The sequence below is a fragment of the Pelobates fuscus genome, chromosome 4, assembly GCF_036172605.1.
Source record: "Pelobates fuscus isolate aPelFus1 chromosome 4, aPelFus1.pri, whole genome shotgun sequence".
Classification (NCBI taxonomy): Eukaryota; Metazoa; Chordata; class Amphibia; order Anura; family Pelobatidae; genus Pelobates; species Pelobates fuscus.
The window spans coordinates 372192983-372215367 of NC_086320.1; the positions used below are offsets into that span (position 1 = coordinate 372192983).

The 22385-nt window shown below is 42.6% G+C and overlaps 1 protein-coding gene across 1 annotated transcript in view; it reads right to left on the reverse strand.

Moving 5' to 3' along the window:
- The window catches only part of VILL (villin like), a 55035-nt gene that overhangs the window by 14157 nt on the left and 18493 nt on the right, over nt 1–22385 (reverse strand). Inside the window, exons 2-9 of the mRNA XM_063452730.1 lie at nt 14117–14192; nt 12246–12320; nt 3980–4176; nt 3394–3502; nt 2827–2937; nt 1851–2050; nt 714–792; nt 32–130 (exon numbers count right to left, since the gene is read on the reverse strand). Coding sequence (XP_063308800.1) covers nt 32–130; nt 714–792; nt 1851–2050; nt 2827–2937; nt 3394–3502; nt 3980–4176; nt 12246–12320; nt 14117–14179 — 933 coding nt within the window. The 5' untranslated portion in view covers nt 14180–14192. The remainder of the gene's footprint in view (nt 1–31; nt 131–713; nt 793–1850; nt 2051–2826; nt 2938–3393; nt 3503–3979; nt 4177–12245; nt 12321–14116; nt 14193–22385) is intronic.

Here is a 22385-nt window from a genome sequence, read left to right on the forward strand (position 1 = left end):
CGTTTGTGTTGGATTCAGTTAGAATATTTACCACTGCTCTGCTGAAAGCTGCCTTCTTCTCCTCCGGACTAGAGACCTTTCCTCTCCAGACAAATATCTTTACTCCACCTTGATCTAGAATATGGCAATCCTGAAGAAGGGTAGAGTAGATACTGGTTACAAAAGGGTTACACAACATTAAATATAAACCAAGACACATTTATGATAAACAAATTTTGACATATTTATATATTTTAAATCAAACCTAACCTAACCTATTTAATTTACCCGAGGGGCTTTCTAACACATTCCAGTGTTTTTGTGTTTGTTGAACTGTTGGAATTTTACGCTGGGTCTTTCTTCATGTTCAAACATATATATTTCTTTTAGGGAAATTAAATTATATATATATATACAGTTTACAGAATGTGTGTCCGATTTTAAAGTTGTTTGTTATTTTAGGTGTTTACTTATTGTTAGTTTTCGAAAAAATTCTCTAAACCCAACCCTAGTGCCACCAATTAATATCGTCAGGAGAAATATAATGTGAGATGTTTCAGCTAATGTGAATAGAACATTATGAAACGTCTACTAACCAACAACCCTCTAAGATCCACCACTATTACATGATCTACACGATAATGGTGAGGACATGTCCTTGGGACTCCTTGTCCTATCTTTGTTACTTCTCATTGTCCTCCTATCTCATATCTCAATGATGGAAAAACTCTCACCTGATGTTGTAACAGGTCTTGTGTAAGGGGCTTTGTGGCTATTTCCTGAACCACCAAATCTCCATCCTTTTCAAAAACACTGAGCAAATAAAAGAACATGTTAGGTAAAAATAGTATTACTAAATAGCATAAATAGTAAGCACAGAGTCAGACATGTCCATTTGGGTTTATTTCTGAGAGAATGGAAAAGAGGGTATTATTAGGTTTATGGAAGGGTGGAAGATGAATGCATGGATATAAGGGGATGAGTGAGGAAAGTTTTGGAGATGCAGGGTTGTACTCTTGTACAAAAGACCAAGTAATTGAAAAAAGTATGCTGATGGCTTTTTGGAGGTTTTTGTAAATGTGATTAAGGATTGTTGCAGAGGTTCAAAGAGAAGTCTAAAAACATGTGGTCTAGCAGAGCCCTAGTATACACTGTATCACATGTATCTTCCAACAGCTAATGCATCATTGCTGCCCACATCATTGCTATCTATATAAACATCTCAAGGGCCAATGTGTGGCCCCAAACTGTACGAGCCAATGTGTAGCCCCAACCTGTATTGTCAGCCCCACGTTTCAATTTTTAGTTTCAAACCTTTTTTGTTATTGATCATAGGAAACTATATACTGCATTATTAAAATATAATTAATTAATAAAACACTATATTTTATTAATTCATCTGTAGTCTGATGTTTCATCAAATTTCTTCTTTTTTTTGTACATAAAAAGTTACATAAAACAATTAATTCTAAAATTAGGCAGAATGTGCCAGGGTAGAGGTTAAGATGTGCCAAGGTAGAGGGCAGGATGCGCCAGGGTAGAAGTTAAGATGTGCCTGTGTAGGGGTTAAGATGTGCCAGGGTAGAACGCAGGATGGGCCAGGGTAGAGTTTAAGATGTGCCAGGGTAGAGGTTAAGATGCGCCATGGTAGAGGGCAGGATGTGCCAAGGTAGAGGTTAAGATGCGCCATGGTAGAGGGCAGGATGTGCCAAGGTAGAGGTTAAGATGCGCCATGGTAGAGGGCAGGACGTGCCAAGGTAGAGGTTAAGATGCGCCATGGTAGAGGGTAGGATGTGCCAAGGTAGAGGTTAAGATGTGCCGTGGTAGAGGTTAAGATGTGCCGTGGTAGAGGGCAGGACGTGCTGACTTACTGGTAAAGTCTGACATTGGCCTTTTGCTGTTCATCAGCCTTCTCATCTGGTATGGCTGCTTTAAGTTCTCCTGTTCTACTCCCCAGGACTGCGTTCATTATCTGCATCAGGTCAGGAGAGTCTTGCTCGTTGTCTACAATGCCAATCTGGGCTCTGCCACCTCTTTCATCATCACGAATGCTCTGAGCCAAAGAACAGGCCTAAGGGAGAATACATTGATAATTAGGACCTTGTCTTTACAGCAGTCTCTAAATTAATAAAGAGGATTTGTTGTGGGTTTTTTACGTCATAAAATTATTTTCCTAAATTGATGTAAATCCTACATGGAAACTTTCAAACTAGTTGCAAATTAATGAGAACAAAGCAGCAGGAAAATCCCTGGCACACGAATGGTACTTTCTACTATGGGAGTTTTATTTATTCAGAGAATGAATTTAAAGTCCCTCACTGCTGGCGGGAGTATAATTAGAAAATATCGGCTATTATACTAGTAGGGGGGGCGCCAAGCATTATTGTGTGCAATGTTCCTAATCCGATACAGAAACCCTTTCTCTAGATTTTTAACACCTCTAGCACCAATGTTTGAGAATATTTTTTTTTAATTTGTTATTAAACATTGACGTATACACAATTAGCCTATAAAACAAATATAATGACATTTGAAATTAACTTTGAATTCTCACTCAAGCCTCACCAAACAGGAAGGTAGAACCACTACCAAAATGCTGCCAAAAACACTCAATTAGACAGGAGAAACCCCCCCTGAGCACTATTTCAGAATTACAGGAGTTTAATACAATAAGCTGTAGAAGTTACAGAAGACGAGTAAATACAAAAATACCGCTAGTCTAACTGTTTATTTGATATTTGTTCACTTCGGTTTCTGGGTTTTTCTTTTATTATTGTTTTTATTTTTTTATGAGCTCTAAAATATGTCTCTGAAGGATCCCAATGTATCTGATTTTGGACCACCCACCCGTATTCTTTCAGACTTGTTGCTTTCTGGGCCATTCCACTGGACGATGACTTTCCCCATGTCAAGCAGGAAGACATCGCCCCGATTGAAACTGTTCCATGATAATTCCACCTAAGAACAAAGAAAGATTAAACTGATGAGAACGAACAGGGATTTCAACGGTTTGTTGTATATCCAACTAAAAACATTTTATTAGCATTTTGGAATCTACGTCTTGAGGGAAACCTACAAGCTACGGATACTGACTTGACATTGTCAATATGTGGAATAATTAACATCATTACGAGCTGCTCGGCGTGTCGTTGATCTAACTGGGCTATCACTGGCCACATCTGATTATTTGGGATTTAGAATGCTCAGACTATAACGAAGGGATCGAATCACTCCAGATGGTGGGCTACATACATATCTTGTCAAACTTGGTAAAAGTCAAATAGATAGATACTTGATACGAAGTGCATTTATATAAAAACAGACAAGGAAATGAGTTAGTGTTATTGTTTATGTGTATAATAATAATAATAATACTACATGATAATATGAACCATAACTAATAAAAACACCCACCTCTGTGGCCGTGACATGTTTCTTTCCTTTTACATGGAGAAGACGGCGTATATTGTACATGTTCGTTTCCACGTGTTTAAATCCTGAGGCCACACCACCTTTCTTGTAGCTAATGGAGGAAGTAGTAGAGTTAGGTTAGGCTCAAACGGAGAGACAGACAGACAGATAGAACCCTGATAATATAGCTGTCTGCTCGGACTGTCAAACAACACACTGCACTGTATCAGCTTTTGTGTGTGCTTTCTCCCACAGAAAGTAACATTTCTTCAGGGAACGGAACACTTTGAAGATGATCGGAAACCCTTTAAGCTGATGTTGGGGTCCCTAACTTCACCAAAAACCACTGATAACTTGAGTTAATCCTTTGCATGTGATGCTCTGAATATTCTAATTTCACATAAAGATTTACCAATTGACATCACAATCCAGTTCAGTCCTGGCACATACAAGGCACACATTGCACTGGAGGAGAAGTTTCTGTCTCTCCTCCTGTCTCTATGGTGTCTCTATGCTGACAGCCAGGAGGAAATGGCAGAACCTAAAACAATGATTGATTGTAGTCTGGTTTCCATTGTTCATTACTTACATGACACCGTTCTTGAAGTAACTTTTAAACTTCTCCGATTCGAAGCCCTGCACCTCCCTGTGCTGGATGGGACTCCCCCCTAAAGCCTCATCCAGCTGAGACGTGTAGACAGCGGCGGCACCCTGCTCATCCTGAGTTGAGTCCTTTCCAATCCAGTAGTGGATGTCACTGGAGATGCTGTTGGAAACCTTCTTGTTCTGTGGACGGAAAAAGCAAATTGCCATAAATTCCTTCCCACTGACCCAACAGGTCCTACCCCAACATACGTTAAAGGGATAATGGGACAGTAATGCTTTCACTTATGTCTGCATTGTTCGGATTAGATTATGAAATGTTCCTATGTTTATTATTCTGAGAAGTTAACATTTTATAGCAGTCACAGGGCCACCATTAGCCTATTCTCATCTGTGCAATTTTTGGTCACTAACAATATTGGCAAATCATGTCTGTGCTAATTAAATATTCACCAAGGTTAATGAAATATCGGTATATGTTCATGATATATTTGTCTGTGCTAATGAGTTATTCACCCAGTATAAAGGCGTATCAATCTGTGCTAATTAATTATTCACCACTGATATTGAGATGTCAATATATGTTAATAATATATTCACCAGTTATAACGTTCTATCAATCTCTGTTCATTAATTAATCACCAGTGATAATGACATTTCAAAGTGGGCTAATTAATTATTCACCAGAGATAAAGAGATATCAATATATGTTAGCAGTATATTGACTAGTGATAATAGGATAATAATATACATTAGCAGTATATTGACCAGTGATAATGCGATAATGCGATAATAATAAATGTTAGCAGTATATTGACCAGAGATAATGAGATAATAATATATGTTAGCAGTATATTGACCAGTTATTATGAGATAATAATATATGTTAGCAGTATATTGACCAGTGATAATTAGATAATAAATGTTAGCAGTATATTGACCAGAGATAATTAGATAATAATAAATGTTAGCAGTATATTGACCAGTGATAATGAAATAATAATAAATGTTAGCAGTATATTGACCAGTGATAATGAAATAATAATAAATGTTAGCAGTATATTGACCAGTGATAATTAGATAATAAATGTTAGCACTATATTGACCAGTGATAATGAAATAATAATATATGCTAGCAGTATATTGACCAGTGATAAGTAGATAATAATAAATGTTAGCAGTATATTGACCAGTGATAATGAGATGTCAATATAAGTTACTGATTGGATTGGGAGGGTTCCTGATGGTTGATATGAAATTGAACGCACCCAGTACACTCTAATCATACCATAACGTATTATAAACCCGTAGCACACGCACAGGGTGTATACATGAATTCTCTTTGCCGTATCGTGGGATAGTTTCATGAAATGCACATTAATCCATCCCTTGAAATGACCCATTCTTTGATCTGGTATTGGGTGCAGAAGGAGAGCTCATTAATACATTCTCTCAGTATTTATAGATCGCTCATGTTTCCCACAGGCGTGTTCTGTAATGAGTCATTTACTCTGAATCATCTGCCCTTTACAATCACTGCAGGGATCTATTTCTGTATTCTGGTCCCAGAGCTAAAATATTCAGCAACAAAGGCTGATATTGGCACTGAATTTACTGCATTCAAATATTGTTGTGTTTGTTGAGGACCTGGCATGAGGGGCACTCACTCCATCATATGTTCTTATATGAGGCGCACTCACTCCATCACATGTCCTTGTATAAGGCATGCAGTCACTCCATCACATGTTCTTATATGAGGCACACTCACTCCATCACATGTCCTTGTATAAGGCATGCAGTCACTCCATCACATGCTCTTATATGAGGCGCACTCACTCCATTATATGCAGTGCTGTATTTAGCGCGAGGCTGACAAGGCATTTGCCTTGGGCGGCACTTTCAGGGGGGCGGCAAAAGAAAGCAGCCCCCCAAACACCCTGGCAGATGCCATGTCAGCCTCTTATCTTGGCTCGGCTGGCAACCTTGGGCCCCCCCCCCAAGGCTGGCATCTGCTTGGAATGGAGTCGAGCAGCGAGGAAGCACTCTCCCCTGAGCCTTCCTGATCAGGTCCCTCACACGCACCGCAGTGATGCCAGAGCTGGAATATGACCTCACTCCGACCATCTAGGGTTAACCCTTTCTGCTGTAAACATAGCAGTTTCAGAGAAACTGCTATGTTTACATATAGGTTAATCCAGCCTCTCGTGGCTGTCTAATTGACAGCCACTAGAGGCGCTTCTGCGCTTCTCACTGTGATTTTCACAGTGAGAAGACACCAGAGTCCATAGGAAAGCATTGAGAATGCTTTCCTATGAGACTGGCTGAATGCGCGCGGCTCTTGCTCGTGTTTATATTACATGCCCAGCAGTGAGTGTTTATATTACATGCCCAGCAGTGAGTGTATATTACATGTCCAGACAGCAGCGGGTGTTTATATGATATGCCCAGCAGTGAGTGTTTATATTACATGCCCAGCAGCGGGTGTTTATATTACATGCCCAGCAGCGGGTGTTTATATTACATGCCCAGCAGCGGGTGTTTATATTACATGCCCAGCAGCGGGTGTTTATATTACATGCCCAGCAGCGGGTGTTTATATTACATGCCCAGCAGCGGGTGTTTATATTACATGCCCAGCAGCGGGTGTTTATATTACATGCCCAGCAGTGAGTGTTTATATTACATGCCCAGCAGCGGGTGTTTATTTTACTTGCCCAGGCAGCAGTGAGTGTTTATTGAGTTGCTCATTGTAATCTTTGTTCCTGGATTTGCTCCAGGTTTGGACAATGTTCCTGTTTAACTTAGTTATTATTGTCACCCTACGCAAACATGCACATTCCATCCTCTCTGTCAGCCATATCATTCCCTCGCTACCCGGAGCTAGCTGCTCGCTCTAATAGCATGTTCCTTACTGAATAAGAAAAACTTCACAAAAACATCTTTCGGACCCTTCTCCTTGGTACAGCAGAAATAAAACACATGTTGATATTTTAAAAGAATATCCTATAAAAATACCTTAAAAGGTACAGAGAGATCTTCATCCAAAATAAATAAAAGAACAATGTATTTTGAGATAAAACAAAAAATGCGATATGAGAACTGTAAACAACATAATCTGTGGGAACATGCAATACTGCGATGGAGAAATAACTATAACAGAGGATCGAGTGATAGAAATAATTATACACATCCATTGCCACTTTATCTCACACTACATTCCAGCCACAAAATGCCTTAATGTGACCCTCTGCATCGCTCTGACTGCCTCGATCCAACTAGAAAAGATGCAGGTATCAGTTACCATAACTCTGGCAGAGTACAAAGATTTGGAAATGAACTCTGGGCACTATCTATGGGTACTATCTATGGATGCTCCATGTACTCTCTATGGATACACCATGTACTATATCTATGGATACTATCTATGGGTACACCATGTACTATATCTATGGATACTATCTATGGGTACACCATGTACTATATCTATGGGTACACCATGTACTATATCTATGGATACTCCATGTACTATATCTATGGATACTCCATGTACTATCTATGGATACTCCATGTACTATCTATGGATACTCCATGTACTATCTATGGATACTCCATGTACTATCTATGGATACTATCTATGGGTACACCATGTACTATGACAGCCAACTTAGGGCACAAGAGCAGAGGGCACAAAAATCCAAATCCCCTGCCTCTGCCTCTGGCTCTAGCCCTGCCTCTGGGGGAGACCAGGGCCGGATTAAGAGCACACTGGGCCTGGTGCGACAATTATGATGGGCCTAATTACGGAATCTTATCTACCAAAAATATTAAAACAATCATACCTCCCAAGCGTCATGTATCTGATGGAGATGGTGCTGGAGGGTAACTCATAGGATGCAGCTATAAGAAAACACATACTCTATGCTAATCTCTCTCTAATTTATATCTTTCATCTTTTAATTAAACCCATAACCCTTAACAGCAGTGTCCAGTGAAGCAGGCAGTCAATGGGCGGGGTAAAAGGGTGGCCACTGGTGCGAATCACGTGACCAGACCTGCCAAAAGGGGAGAACATGCCCAAAAAGGGGGCATGTCTGTCCAAAGAATTTGAAGGACAGCCTGGCATGAATGCATGTCAGGCTGCCCGCCAATCATGCAGGCTGTCCAACTAAGGGCATACTATGCAGGCAGCACCCTGAGCTTGACATAAATGCGTCTAATGATGCGCTCACTCAATGCTTTCTAAGGACTGTGCCCTAGCACTCGCTGGTCCACTTGTCTCCTTACCTTCTTACTAGAAGGCAGAAGTTCCTGGTATATAGTCTGAGACAGATAAAAGGTGTATGTAGTGAGTGTAGATGAATGGGGACATGCCACAGTGTTAGAGAGACCAACGTCTGCATTACCTAAACTAATTTTATTGTCAGTCAGTCCACACAAGTTTTGTTCCCATACATCCCTCTTAAGCTTCCAAACTTAAAGGGACACTATATACTAACACTGTCTTTTCAGAGAAAATAACTCCACTGGCCTCTCCTTAGATGGCTGCTAGAGGTGCTTCCTGGGGCAGTACTGCCTAGTGTGCAGCACTGCCATTCAGTGTCTCCACCCTCGGCATGCAGACACTGAACTTTCCTCATAGAGATGCATTGATTAAATTTATCTTTATGTGGAGATGCTGATTGGCCAGGGCTATGACTTGTGCTGGCTCTGCCCCTGATCTGCCTAGTTGACAGTCTCAGACAATCCTATGGGGAAGTATTGTAATTTGCTCAGACCACCACTTCTGATGATGTCAGCAGACAGTCAGTTCAGAGGCAGAGCTAGCAGCTGCAGACTTGAATACAAGTTATATTTTACTATACTTAGGGAGGCAAGAAGGGGGCAGGGTGGTGGTTTTAACATAATTGGGTCAGAAATACATGATTGCGTTCCTGACCCTATAGTGCTACTTTAAGCAAGAGTATGTGAAGAGTAGTTAAGGTTGCCACCTTTCTTGGAACAAAATACCAGCCTTAATCCTTTGTATAATCACAAGGAGTGACATCAGAGAAAATTCTGTAAAATCACCAACAAACTACTCACAGTTTGATTCTGCTGTATAGATGGATTGCTCCCAGTGTCTCAGTCTCGCAAGTCTCTCAGTGTCCCTATGTATCACAGTGTCAGTGTCCCCATGTCGCCCAGTCACCTAGTCTCCCAGTGTCTCAGTGTCCCAATTTCTCCCAGTTTCTCAGTGGGTCCCCATGTCACTAGGACACTGAGAGACATGGGGACACTGAGACCTGGGGACACTGAGAGACCGGGGACACAGAGACCCGGGGACACTGGGAGACATGGGGACACAGACATTTAGGGAAACTGGGAGAAATGGGGACACAGACACTAGGGACACAGACACTGGGAGACATGGGGACATTAAGACACTAGGGACACAGAGACATGGGAACACAGACACTGGGAGACTATGGGACACTGGGAGACTAGGGGACACTGGGAGACTAGGGGACACTGGGAGACTAGGGGACACTGGGAGACTAGGGGACACTGGGAGACTAGGGGACAGTTGTGGACTTAGACATGGTGACACTAGGCACACAGAGACATGGGACACAGACACTGGGAGACTTGGGGACACTGAGACACTGGATGGGGGACACTGGGAGAAACAGCGTCCCCATGTGTCTCAGCATCCCCATGTCTCTCAGTGTCCCCAAGTGTCTCAGTGTTCCCAGGTCTCCCAGTGTCTGTGTCCCCATGTGTCCTAGTGTCTGTGTCCCCATGTGTCTCCTAGTGTCTCAGTGTCCCCATATGTTCCCTAGTGTCTCAGTGTCCACATGTGTCTCAGTGTCCACATGTGTCCCCTAGTGTCTCAGTGTCCCCATGTGTCCCTGCTGCCTTTCCCCCCCATCCCTCACTTATCTGAGCTGTAGAGCTGCTTTCTGGACTCTGTGCTGTGTTGCTGGTCCCCACGGATCAGTGAGTAGTACAGAGAGGCAGGGATATGCATAGACATAAAATACTAGACGCCGCATTGACTGCTACTTCCTATTAGCGCTGATGAGCTGCGGGGCCGCCATCTTGGATCGGTCACAGTGTGATCTGTAGCATAGACATATATAGAATATATATGTCTATGATCTGCAGAGCAAGGTCCTGAAAGTAAACATGGTTAGTCTTAAAATCCACCTGGAGGGTGTATAGATCCAGTAGCATGATGTTTAATCCTGGGATATTAAATAAAATTAACTGACATTTGCTGCTTTAAGACCTCTGTGGTTATTTACGTTATCGACTGAGTTTACTCAATACATTGAAATTATTTGAATTTCCAGATTGAAACTATGCGTTGCATTTGGATTTAGGTTTGCTAAAATTATAAGTTTAGTGAACTAACCCCACAATCTATCATCTTAATATACATGTTTTAAACTGGGACTGGATCTTTGCCTGATTTGTAATGTATTTACTTTTCACCTATTTTTAACTAATATGGATTTTGGAACAGTGCAAAATAAAATGTAGATATCTACAACTCTTTATTATTGTGAGCTCTGTCTTTTGCACTTTGAAGTCCGCATGGAGATAGCATGAAGAGAATAGGAGAAATCAAACAATCACATCACTATTTACTAAAGTGAGATTTGTCACTAAGGCAAAGTAAATTAAAAAAATTAGGGACAGAAGTCCTAATATATAGACATATAATACCACACCGGGTGCCCGCATTTCATGGCCCCCCGAGGTCAATGCGGCGTCTAGGTATTATATGTCTATGGGGATATGCTGTAACTTCCTATCCCTGCCTCTCTCCACACACAGTGACCCCTACTGGCCGGTGCTGGTATTGCAGAGTAATCTCCACTTATTCTGAGAAAAATACCTGCATTTGTATTGCCAGTATTACTGCAATACCGGCACGGCCAGGCAGTCTCAAATACCGTCTGTGCCAGTAAAATACCAGTCAGGTGGCAAACCTAAGAGTAGTGTGTGTGTAAAAAAAAAAAAAAAAAAAAAAAGTAAAAAAAAAATTTTTTTTTTTTTTTTTTTCAATGGGCCTATTCCATGGGCCTGGGCCTGGAGCTGCAGCTCCATCAGCCCCTATGTTAATCCGGCCCTGGGGGAGACACACAAAGGGGCTGTGGACAGAAAGAGATACACAAGCGGGGTTATAAGTGACACACAAGAAGGTGTGAGACATACTAAAGGCGGGATAAAATACACTAAAGAGGGTAAGAAAATCAAAAGGGGGGTTACAAGAAACCCAGGTAAAGACACTTTTTTTTAAGGGGGGGGGGGGGGGGGGGAGCAGCAAAATATCTTTGCACCGGCCTTAAGCATACCATACTGTGTTTCTTGTTACAACGGAACTTCCTTTTAACATCAAGGTGTGGCAGGAATCATTTATCCACGTCTGTAACTGTTGGGCCTTAGGGCAGTGATAAAACCTGCCTTGCTAGTTTCTCAGTCTGACTAATGCCATTTCAGAGAACCATTTGAACATAATTCCAGGTATAGGTGGCAGATATTGTCACAATCATCTCGTATCAGAAGTTTAAACAAAAATGGTACTTTTTTTTTTTTAGCCCAGCAGGAATTCTGCATCTCACAGCAAACTTGGGGCAGAAAATAGTTTCTTTATTTTTGGATTTTCTGGTCACAGACCATGGTTTGAAATCCAGCTGTGCTTTGATTGGCTGCACACACCAAGCAAATACTCAGAATACAGTATATATATATACACACACACCCCAAGTGTCCCTATTTAGGAGGGACAGTCCCTATTTTGGGCCCAAATCCCTCTGTATAACAGAGCTCCACAGTAATAATACTCCCAGTAATGTGTCTGAGTGTATAACAGAGCTCCACAGCAATAATACTCCCAGTAATGTGTCTGAGTGTATAACAGAGCTCCACAGTAATAATACTCCCAGTAATGTGTCTGAGTGTATAACAGAGCTCCACAGTAATAATACTCCCAGTAATGTGTCTGAGTGTATAACAGAGCTCCACGGCAATAATACTCCCAGTAATGTGCCTGAGTGTATAACAGAGCTCCACAGCAATAATACTCAGAGTAATGTATCTTTACATTACAAATACTGTGTGTAGACACCAGTCTGTGTAAATAAGATGTGTGTATCCTTTATCGATATCCATATACACCATTACATAGATAGATAGATAGATCATCACTGTCCCTTATCCAGTATATATGTTGACTCTTAACTGGGCATTGTTAACAGCAAACTTACGTATATTACGATGTAACAGTCTCCTTCAAAGAAACTCCCATACGCCTTTTCAGGTAGTGGAACCATTTGCAATTTCTAAAATAAAGTAAGCAATAGTTTTAAATGGTTAGAAAAGTATCATTATTTAATGTTGGCAAAATTGTATGTTAATACTGTGGCGGAACCAACCTCGCCACTGTGAACTGGAGAAGCCTGGTTGCTAGCCTCCTGCCCTGCGACTATGGCCCTGGGGTGTATTAACCCTTTAAGAAGTGTATTTGGGCACAATGGATTTTTGTATGCTGTTCCTGGCCCTTTATATACTTGGGAGCAGTGTTACAACTTTTAAACTGGCACTTCGAATGCAGTCGAAGTGGCCGCCATTCGACAAACAAACACCTGGCAGCGCCCATTTTAACTTATTCGAACACGGTCAGCGGTGTGTGCAGCCAAATCTATGGAATGGTTTGCGGCTACCCAATTGCACGAACACCGCTGACCCGTACCTTCTTCGACACCGCGGCTGGAGACTAAGTCCCGTTCGAAGATTCGAACGCTCGTTCGAATGGGGCTTAGTCATTTTTTTACGTTTTAAAATAGACCGAACGCACAGCCCAAATCTATGGGCATGTTTTGGGCATGAAAATGTGCTTGCGGTCGGTCAAAAGTGACTTATACTTATCTCTCGAACGGCTGAACGGATTCAAATGATTTTTGGGTATGTTTGTATTTGGAATGGGCTGATTAATAATATGTAACTTATGTTATTAATATTGGATGTATGGTTTTAGAGTTATGAAAGTTGGGTAAAAAGTATGTTTAAACTGTATGTATAATTGTGTTACCTCTCAGGCTAAGGGGAGGGAATCTGTGGGATGTAACCATTGTGTGATTGGGTAATGTTTAATTGGATGTGGGCGTCTCCCTTGCAGGGGAGAATTGCATAAAAGCAGAGTGTGTGCCATTAAACCTGAGTTCTACTTTACCCTCAATTTGGTGTGCCGTCTCTTATTGGGGGAATATGCTACAAGGGCTGCTATGCTTGTCATACTCCCTTGCTAAATCACTGCTAAGCTCTTGTAAGCGCTGGTTCCTGTTTTGTTCTCTGGAGGAGTCTACGGTGGTTATGGTGTCTACCTCAGTGCTTGGAGTCCTCAGGAAGCGCTAGGAGCATCCTTCAACGGAGGTACCCAGTCGGGGTGCCAGGTGATCCGTTACAAATACATTTAACAACCAGGAGCTTCACTGTTCATTTAATGATGCTCCCTGTGGCATAGAAAGTGTGTGTTTCTTCAAATTTAGTCTCTAAAGTTCCTTACTGTTTTTATTATTAACTAGATATTGAATCTTCAAGCAAAAACTCAGTGACCACAATTTCCAGGTGCCACAATAATCTCAGAAATCAAATTGCAGCATTTACACACTAATCTGACAAGTTTCTGCACTCATGTAAGCATTGTCAGGAATTCAAAATCAATTTCAAATTTAGGACAAATAGTTGTTTTGAAAAAATACTTCACGTCTGCTATATTTTAAGTTCGCTTATTTTGAATTCCTTCTACGTGTCCGCCAATGGACACGTAAGTGAATAACCCTGAAGATTTGGGAAAATGTATAAAATAAATTATACTTCTACATTAATGTTCCAGGTTCATCTCGGTAGGAGGGGAGTTATAACGTACAAGCATGGCCTTGGAAATCCCTAACAATCCCTACAATATGGTGACCACTCCACATCTCCTCTTTATTCGCTGTACCTCATGTGCCTTTTCGTTCCCTGATTTCCTGGACGGGGAATCTGCTCATTTTATTTAACACGCCTGCATGGGGGCCTCCTGAATCCCCCCTTTAGAATGCCACCGCAGATTTAATGGTTTATGAAGAACTCTTACCTCAATGGACCATATATGCAGGCCTGGGTTCCGACTCACATTACTGAAGGCTGGCGTGCTCATTTTGATAGTTAAACTGAAAGACAAAATTAGAGACGAGTATGTAAACAGTGTATTTATAATGTGGTAAAATAATAGAAGGTTTCTAGATTGAGACAAAAACAGAAACAAAAAACAGCTCTATACATTCTCAAAGGACAGTAAATAGCTAATATTAACCTAGCTAATTATATGCAACTTAAAGAGAAATCGGCACCGCCTCCCCACCACCACTACCTCAAAACATGTGTGTCCTGCCTTGTCACAATTCATGGTAATGATGCATTCCTTTCCAATCAGGGAGTCAGGAGGACAATCACAGTAAGCATGGTGTGTGACTATATCACAGAGCTCCACAGCAATACAACTATCAAAACTCATAGTATGCATGGTATGTGACTGTATCACAGACAGGGCCAGATTAAGAGCCCGGTGGGCCTGGTGCTGACAATTATGATGGGGCCTAATTATAGAATCTTATCGACCAAAAACACTAAAACAGTCATACCTCTCAAGCGTCATGTATCTGATGGAGTTGGTGTGTGAGGAAAATTCCAAGGATGCAGCTATAAGAAAACACATACTCTATGCTAATATCTTTATCTATTTTATGCTTTCATTTTTCAAGTAAATCCATACCCCCCTAAAAGCAGTGTCCAGTGAAACAGGAAGTCAATGAGCGGGGTAAAAGAGTGGGCCACTGATGCGAATTAAGTGACCAGAACGGCAAAAAGGGGCGAACATGCCCAAAAAGGGGGCATGTCTGTCCAAAGAATTGGAAGGCCAGTCTGGCATCAATGTGCCCATGTCGCCCAGTCCCCTGGTCTCCCAGTGTCTGTGTCCCCATTTCTCCCAGTGTCCCCATGTCTCAGTGTGTCCCGTGTCACTAGGATACTAGGGACACTGAGAGACATGGGGACACAGTAACATGGGGACACTGAGACACTTGGGGACTCTGGGAGACATGGGGGAACTTATGGATAAAGACATTGGGAGACTGGGAGACATGGGGACACTGAGACATTTGTGGACACTGGAAGAAATGGGGTCACAGACACTAGGAGACATGGGGACACAGACATTTGGGAAAACTAAGACACTAGGGAGACAGAGACATGGGGACACATACACTGGGAGATATGGAAACACAGACATTTGGGGAAAATAAGACACTAGGGACCCTGGGAGACATGGGGACACTGAGGCACTGAGAGACATGGGAACACAGACACTGGGAGACTAGGGGACCCTGGGAGACATGGGGACACTGAGGCACTGCTTTCCTATGGGCGGTTTGAATGCGCGCACGGCTCTTGCCATGCATGCGCATTCGGAGCTGAGCGGCGGAGGGATCCCCAGCGCCAAGGGAGTCCGGCGCTGGAGAAAGGTAAGTGCTGAAGACACACACACACTCTCATGAACAAACGCATACACACTAGCTAACAGACACACACATTTACTGACAGAGACACACTCAGCGACAGACATACATACACACTCACTTACAAAACATACACTCTCACTGACAAACACACACTCACTAAAACAAACACACTCAGTAACACTCACTGACACTCACTAGCAGACACACACTCACTGACACTCACGCTAACACACACACTAACACTCACAGTAACACTAACACACACACACACTAACACTCACAGTAACACTAACACACACACACACTAACACTCACAGTAACACTAACACACACACACTAACACTCACAGTAACACTAACACACACACACTAACACACACTAACACTAACACACTTTTTTAAAATTTAATCCCCCCAGCCTCCTTACCTTTTGGAGTGCTGAGGGGATTCCCAGTGGTGCTGCTGGGTTCCTGGGGGGCCGGTCACCCGGCGGGCAGTCAGGCTGGCGGGCGCGCGAGGGAGCACTCTCCCCTGAGTGCTTCCTCTTCAGCTCCCTCGCGCGCCGCGTACTGATACCGGTGCCGGAAGATGACGTCATGACATCAGGGGAGAGTGCTCCCTCGCGCGCCCGCCAGCCTGACTGCCCGCCGGGTGTAAGCAGGGCCAGCCTCAGGGGGCCCGGAGGTGGCCGGCTCCTGGGCCCCCCAGGAGAAGAGGCTGGGCCAGAGCGTACATACAGGGTCGCAGGGGCGGCCGGGCGACCCTGGTATGTACGCCACTGACTGAGACACTAGGGACACTGGCTGGGAGACATGGGGACACGTTCCCCAGTGTCCCCAAGTGTCTGTGTCCCCATGTCTCCCAGTGTCCCCTAGTGTCTCCGTGTCCCCTAGTGTCTCAGTGTCGCCATGTCTCCCTGCTGCCTCCCCCCCCCTTCACATACCTGAGCTGTAGTCTGTCTCTGCAGGCTGGGAGATGCTGTTTGTACTCTCTGTGCTGTGTAGCTGCTCTCCTGCAGATCAGTGATTAGAGAGAGGCAGGGAGGGAGATGCTGTAACTTCCTATCCCTGCCTCTCTCCATACACAGTGAGATCCCTACTGGACGGTGCTGGTATTGCAGAGTAATCTCTTTATACTGAGAAAAATATTTGCATTTGTATTGCTGGCATGGCCAGGCAGCCTCAAATACCGGCTGTCCCTTAAAATATCAGTCAGGTGGCAAACCTAAGAGTAGTGTGTGTAAAAAAAAAAAAAAAAAAAAGTGTAAAAATTTATTATTATTATTTTTTTTTTTAAATGGGCCTATTCCATGGGCCTGGGCCTGGAGCTGCAGCTCCATCAGCCCCTATGTTAATCCGGCCCTGATCACAGAGCTCCACAGCAATGCAACTCACAGTATGTATGGTGTATGACTGTATCACAGAGCTTCACAGCAATAGAACTATCAAAACTCATAGTATGCATGGTGTGTGACTTTATCACAGAGCTTCACAGCAATACAACTATCAAAACTCATAGTATGCATGGTGTGTGACTGTATCACAGAGCTCCACAGCAATAAAACTATTAAAACTCATAGTATGCATGGTATGTGACTATCACAGTGCTCCACAGCAATACAACTATCAAAACTCATAGTATGCATGGTGTATGACTGTATCACAGAGCTCCACAGCAATGCAACTCACAGTATGTATGGTGTATGACTGTATCACAGAGCTTCACAGCAATACAACTATCAAAACTCATAGTATGCATGGTGTGTGACTGTATCACAGAGCTTCACAGCAATACAACCAGGGCCATATTAACAGCCCGGTGCTGACAATTATGATGGGCCTAATTACAGAATCTTATCGACCAAAAACACTAAAACAGTCATTCCTCCCAAGCGTCATGTATCTGATGGAGATGGTGTTGGAGGGAAACTCAAAGGATGCAGCTATAAGAAAACACATACTCAATGCTAATCTTTTCATCTAATTAATGCTTTCATCTTTCAAGTAAATCCATACCCCCTAACAGCAGTGTCCAGTGAAGCAGGAAGTCAATGGGTGGGGTAAAAGTGTGGGCCACTGATACAAATCACATGACCAGAACTGCCAAAAGGGGCGAACATGCCCAAAAAGGGGATATGTCTGTCCAAAGAATTGTAAGGCCAGCCTGGCATCAGTGTCCCTATGTATCACAGTGTCAGTGTCCCCATGTCACCCAGTCCCCTAGTCTCCCAGTGTCCCTATGTCTCTGTGTGTCCCGTGTCACTAGGATGGGGAGACATGGGGACACTGAGAGACTAGGGGACTGGGCGACATGGGGACACTGACACTGTGATGCATAGGGACACTGATGCCAGGCTGGCCTTACAATTCTTTGGACAGACATACCCCCTTTTTGGGCATGTTCGCCCCTTTTGGCAGTCCTGGTCATGTGATTTGCATCAGTGGCCCACACTTTTACCCCACCCATTGACTTCCTGCTTCACTGGACACTGCTGTGACACTGAGACACATGGGGGCACTGAGACGCTTGGAGACATGGGGGCACTTGTGGATACAGACATGGGGACACTGAGACATTTGGGGACACTGGGAGAAATGGGGTCACAGACACTAGGGACACAGACACTGGGAGACATGGGGACACTGAGACATTTGGAGACTAGGGGACACTGACACTAGGGACACTGGCTGGGAGGCATGGGGACACAGACACTTGGGGAAACTGGAAGACATGGGGGCACTTGTGGACATAGACATGAGGACACAGACATTTGAGGACACTGGGAGACATGGGGACACAGACACTGGGAGACATGGAGACATAGGGACACTGAGACACTGGCTGGGAGACATGTGGACACTGGGAGACATGGGGACACATACATTTGGGGACACTCAGAGACATGGGGACACTGGGAGACATGGGGACACAGAGACAAGAGGACCCTAGGAGACTAGGGGACACTGGGAGCCATGGGGATACTGAGACACTAGGGACACTGGCTGGGAGACATGGGGACACTGGGAGACATGGAAACACCGTGTCCCCATGTGTCTCAGCATCACCATGTCTCACAATGTCCCCTAGTGTCTGTGTCCCCATGTTTCCCAGTGTCCCCAAGTGTCTCAGTGTCCCCACATCTCCCAGTGTCGCCTAGTGTCTCAGTGTCCCCTTGTGTCTCAGTGTCCCCATGTCTCCCTGCTGCCTTTCCCCCATCCCTCACATATCTGAGCTGTAGTCTGTCTCTGCAGGCTGGAGGCTGCAGTCTGGACTCTGTGCTGTGTAGCTGCTCCCCTACGGATCAGTGAGTAGAGAGAGGCAGGGAGATGCTGTAACTTCCTATCCCTGCCTCTCTCCATACACAGTGACCCCTACTGGCCAGTGCTGGTATTGCAGAGTAATCTCCGTTTATACTTAGAAAAATATTTGCATTTGTATTGCCGGTATTACTGCAATACCGTCATGGCCAAGCAGCCTTAAATACTGGCTGTGCCTTAAAATACCAGTCAGGTGGCAAACCTAAGAGTAGTTTTTTAAATGGGCCTATTCCATTGACCTGGGCCTGGAGCTGTTATGGGCCTGAAGCAGATGTTAATCCGGCCCTGAATACAACTATCAAAACTCACAGTATGCATGGTGTGTGACTGTATCACAGAGCTCCAAAGCAACAAAACTATTAAAACTCACAGTATGCATGGTGTGTGACTGTATCACAGAGCTCCACAGCATTCAAATTATTAAAACTCATAGCATGCATGATATATGACTGTATCACAGAGCTCCACAGCATTCAAATTATTAAAACTCATAGCATGCATGATATATGACTGTATCACAGAGCTCCACAGCATTCAAATTATTAAAACTCATAGTATGCATGGTGTGTGACTGTATCACAGAGCTCCAAAGCAACAAAACTATTAAAACTCACAGTATGCATGGAGTGTGACTGTATCACAGAGCTCCAAAGCAACAAAACTATTAAAACTCACAGTATGCATGGTGTGTGACTGTATCACAGGGCTCCACAGCAATACAACTATCAAAACTCATAGCATGCATGATATATGACTGTATCACAGAGCTCCACAGCATTCAAATTATTTAAACTCATAGTATGCATGGTGTGTGAATGTATCACAGAGCTCTAAAGCAATAAAACACTCAGCAATGTGCAGTGTGTATAAATGTGTCACAGGGATCCACAGCACTAAAATGCACAGGAATGTATGGTATGTTTAACAGCATCACAGAGCTCCACTGAAATACACCTTAAAGTAAAGAGTATTGTCTGTGTGAGACCATATTGCAAGCTCCGCACTAGAATGACTGCGTAAATGTGTGTAATTAATAAGGATAGGTAAAAAAAAAAGGCACACTATAATCACCAGAACAACTACAGTTTATTGTATTTGTTTTGGTGTGTATAATCAGTCCCTTCAGGCTTTTTTCAGTAAACACGTTTGACTTCTGCTGGTTTTGCCCCTGATCTGCCTCAGTGACCGTCTCCTTGACAGTCTCAGCCAATCCAATGCTTTACTATGGTAAAGCATTGTGATTGGCTCAGAGCACCACTTCTTATTTTTTTTTCTCAAATATTTTTATTATATTTTGCTTCAATATCAAATGACAAACAACATCAATACATACAAAAATAAACTGAACATTACATTTACAATTATACATAAGAAAATAAACAGAAATACATCTGTTGATCGGTTTACATCCATCCTATTACCATATTAGTGGTCCTATATGTCCCTCCTAAAAAAGTGAACCTTCACCTATTTCTGTCAACAAGAGTCCCCGGTTTATCTTTTACCCTTTCGTAATTGTATTTTCATTGCTGATATTATTTATAAATGATACACGGTTCTTTTTCCCATTTATCACATAAGCCGGAAGTCTTGTTTGGGCATTTAGAATAACTCTTTTCCATTTTTATTTGAGATAATAATTGTGAGCTTAATTGGGTTACAGTAAAATCATATTCTGCTTTCCAGTTTCTTGCTATCACTATCTTTGCAGCGAACAAGCAAGGAGTTATCAAAACTTGATCTGTCTTCCTTAGATTAGGCCAGTAAATATGTAGTAGCATTACTTCCGGAGTTATTGCTAATTTGACATCACATTGTTCAATATAATGTTTTGAACCAACTGTCATACGACTGACACTTTTTTACATGTCCACCAAATATGAACATAGCTAACCTTCCCGCTCTACAATTTCAACAATCCTCACTAGATCCTGTAGAGAATTTCAATAGTATTTTTTGAAAGATTTTATTATATTTAAGGAGGCCAGGGGGGCTTGATGGTGTTTTAACACTATAGGGTTAAGAATACATGTTTGTGTTCCTGACCCTATAGTGTTCTTTTAAGTTACGATGGTATAGCTTCTCCTCCTATCATGCTCCGTAAATACGGCAATTTATTCATTGGGCAGCTGGAATGCTGGGAGTCTGTATTGGATGCAATATATTATGTTCTGCTCTTTCAGTAGAATAATAGATGGTTTGAACATTAAAATACCACTGGCAATACATATATGGAAAAACTGAGCACGTTAAACAAAGGTAAATTTACAAAGTGAAAATGATACAATGTATGTGAAAGAATTTGTAGGATCTATACAACAGGATTATGGGATTATTTAGGACAAGCAGAGATACAAAATACATTTGGAAGCAGAAATATTAGTATTAAGGGATTAAGATTTAAACTCAGAAGATTTAAAAAAAAAAAAAAAGTATATAATTGGCTCTTAAATGTCTGTGTTTACTAGGAAACTTGACGATCAAATCCAGATGTCTGAAAATTGCACCTTCTTCCAAAATTTTTTTGGATGCCATAGCTTGTAAACAGCAGTAGAAACCACATTACACCATATTATAGGCCTTATGCATTATCCTTCATAGTGCGTGAATGGAAACCCACCACGGATTGTCCCTACAAATGGTCCCGTGTGACGGACAATGAATTGACCATTCACAGATAGCTGGTAGCATGTTTGTTTCATGTTTTCCTGTGACTGATCTAGGAGTAGGTTGGGAGAATGGATGTGTGTGTTTCAGATAGCTAAGAATACATGAACCTACTGGGGGTTATAGGAGAACAAGAAGAGGAGCATCAGAAAACAAAATTAATTTAAAAAGGTACACACTGGGTGGATATACACTGCATGGATATACACTGCATGGATATACACTGCGTGGATATACACTGCGTGGATATACACTGCGTGGATATACACTGGGTGGATATACACTGGGTGGATATACACTGCGTGCAGAATTATTAGGCAAATGAGTATTTTGACCACATCATCCTCGTTATGCATGTTGTCTTACTCCAAGCTGTATAGGCTCGAAAGCCTACTACCAATTAAGCATATTAGGTGATGTGCATCTCTGTAATGAGAAGGGGTGTGGTCTAATGACATCAACACCCTAAATCAGGTGTGCATAATTATTAGGCAACTTCCTTTCCTTTGGCAAAATGGGTCAAAAGAAGGACTTGACAGGCTCAGAAAAGTTAAAAATAGTGAGATATCTTGCAGAGGGATGCAGCACTCTTAAAATTGCAAAGCTTCTGAAGCGTGATCATCGAACAATCAAGCGTTTCATTCAAAATAGTCAACAGGGTCGCAAGAAGCGTGTGGAGAAACCAAGGCGCAAAATAACTGCCCATGAACTGAGAAAAGTCAAGCGTGCAGCTGCCAAGATGCCACTTGCCACCAGTTTGGCCATATTTCAGAGCTGCAACATCACTGGAGTGCCCGAAAGCACAAGGTGTGCAATACTCAGAGACATGGCCAAGGTAAGAAAGGCTGAAAGACGACCACCAC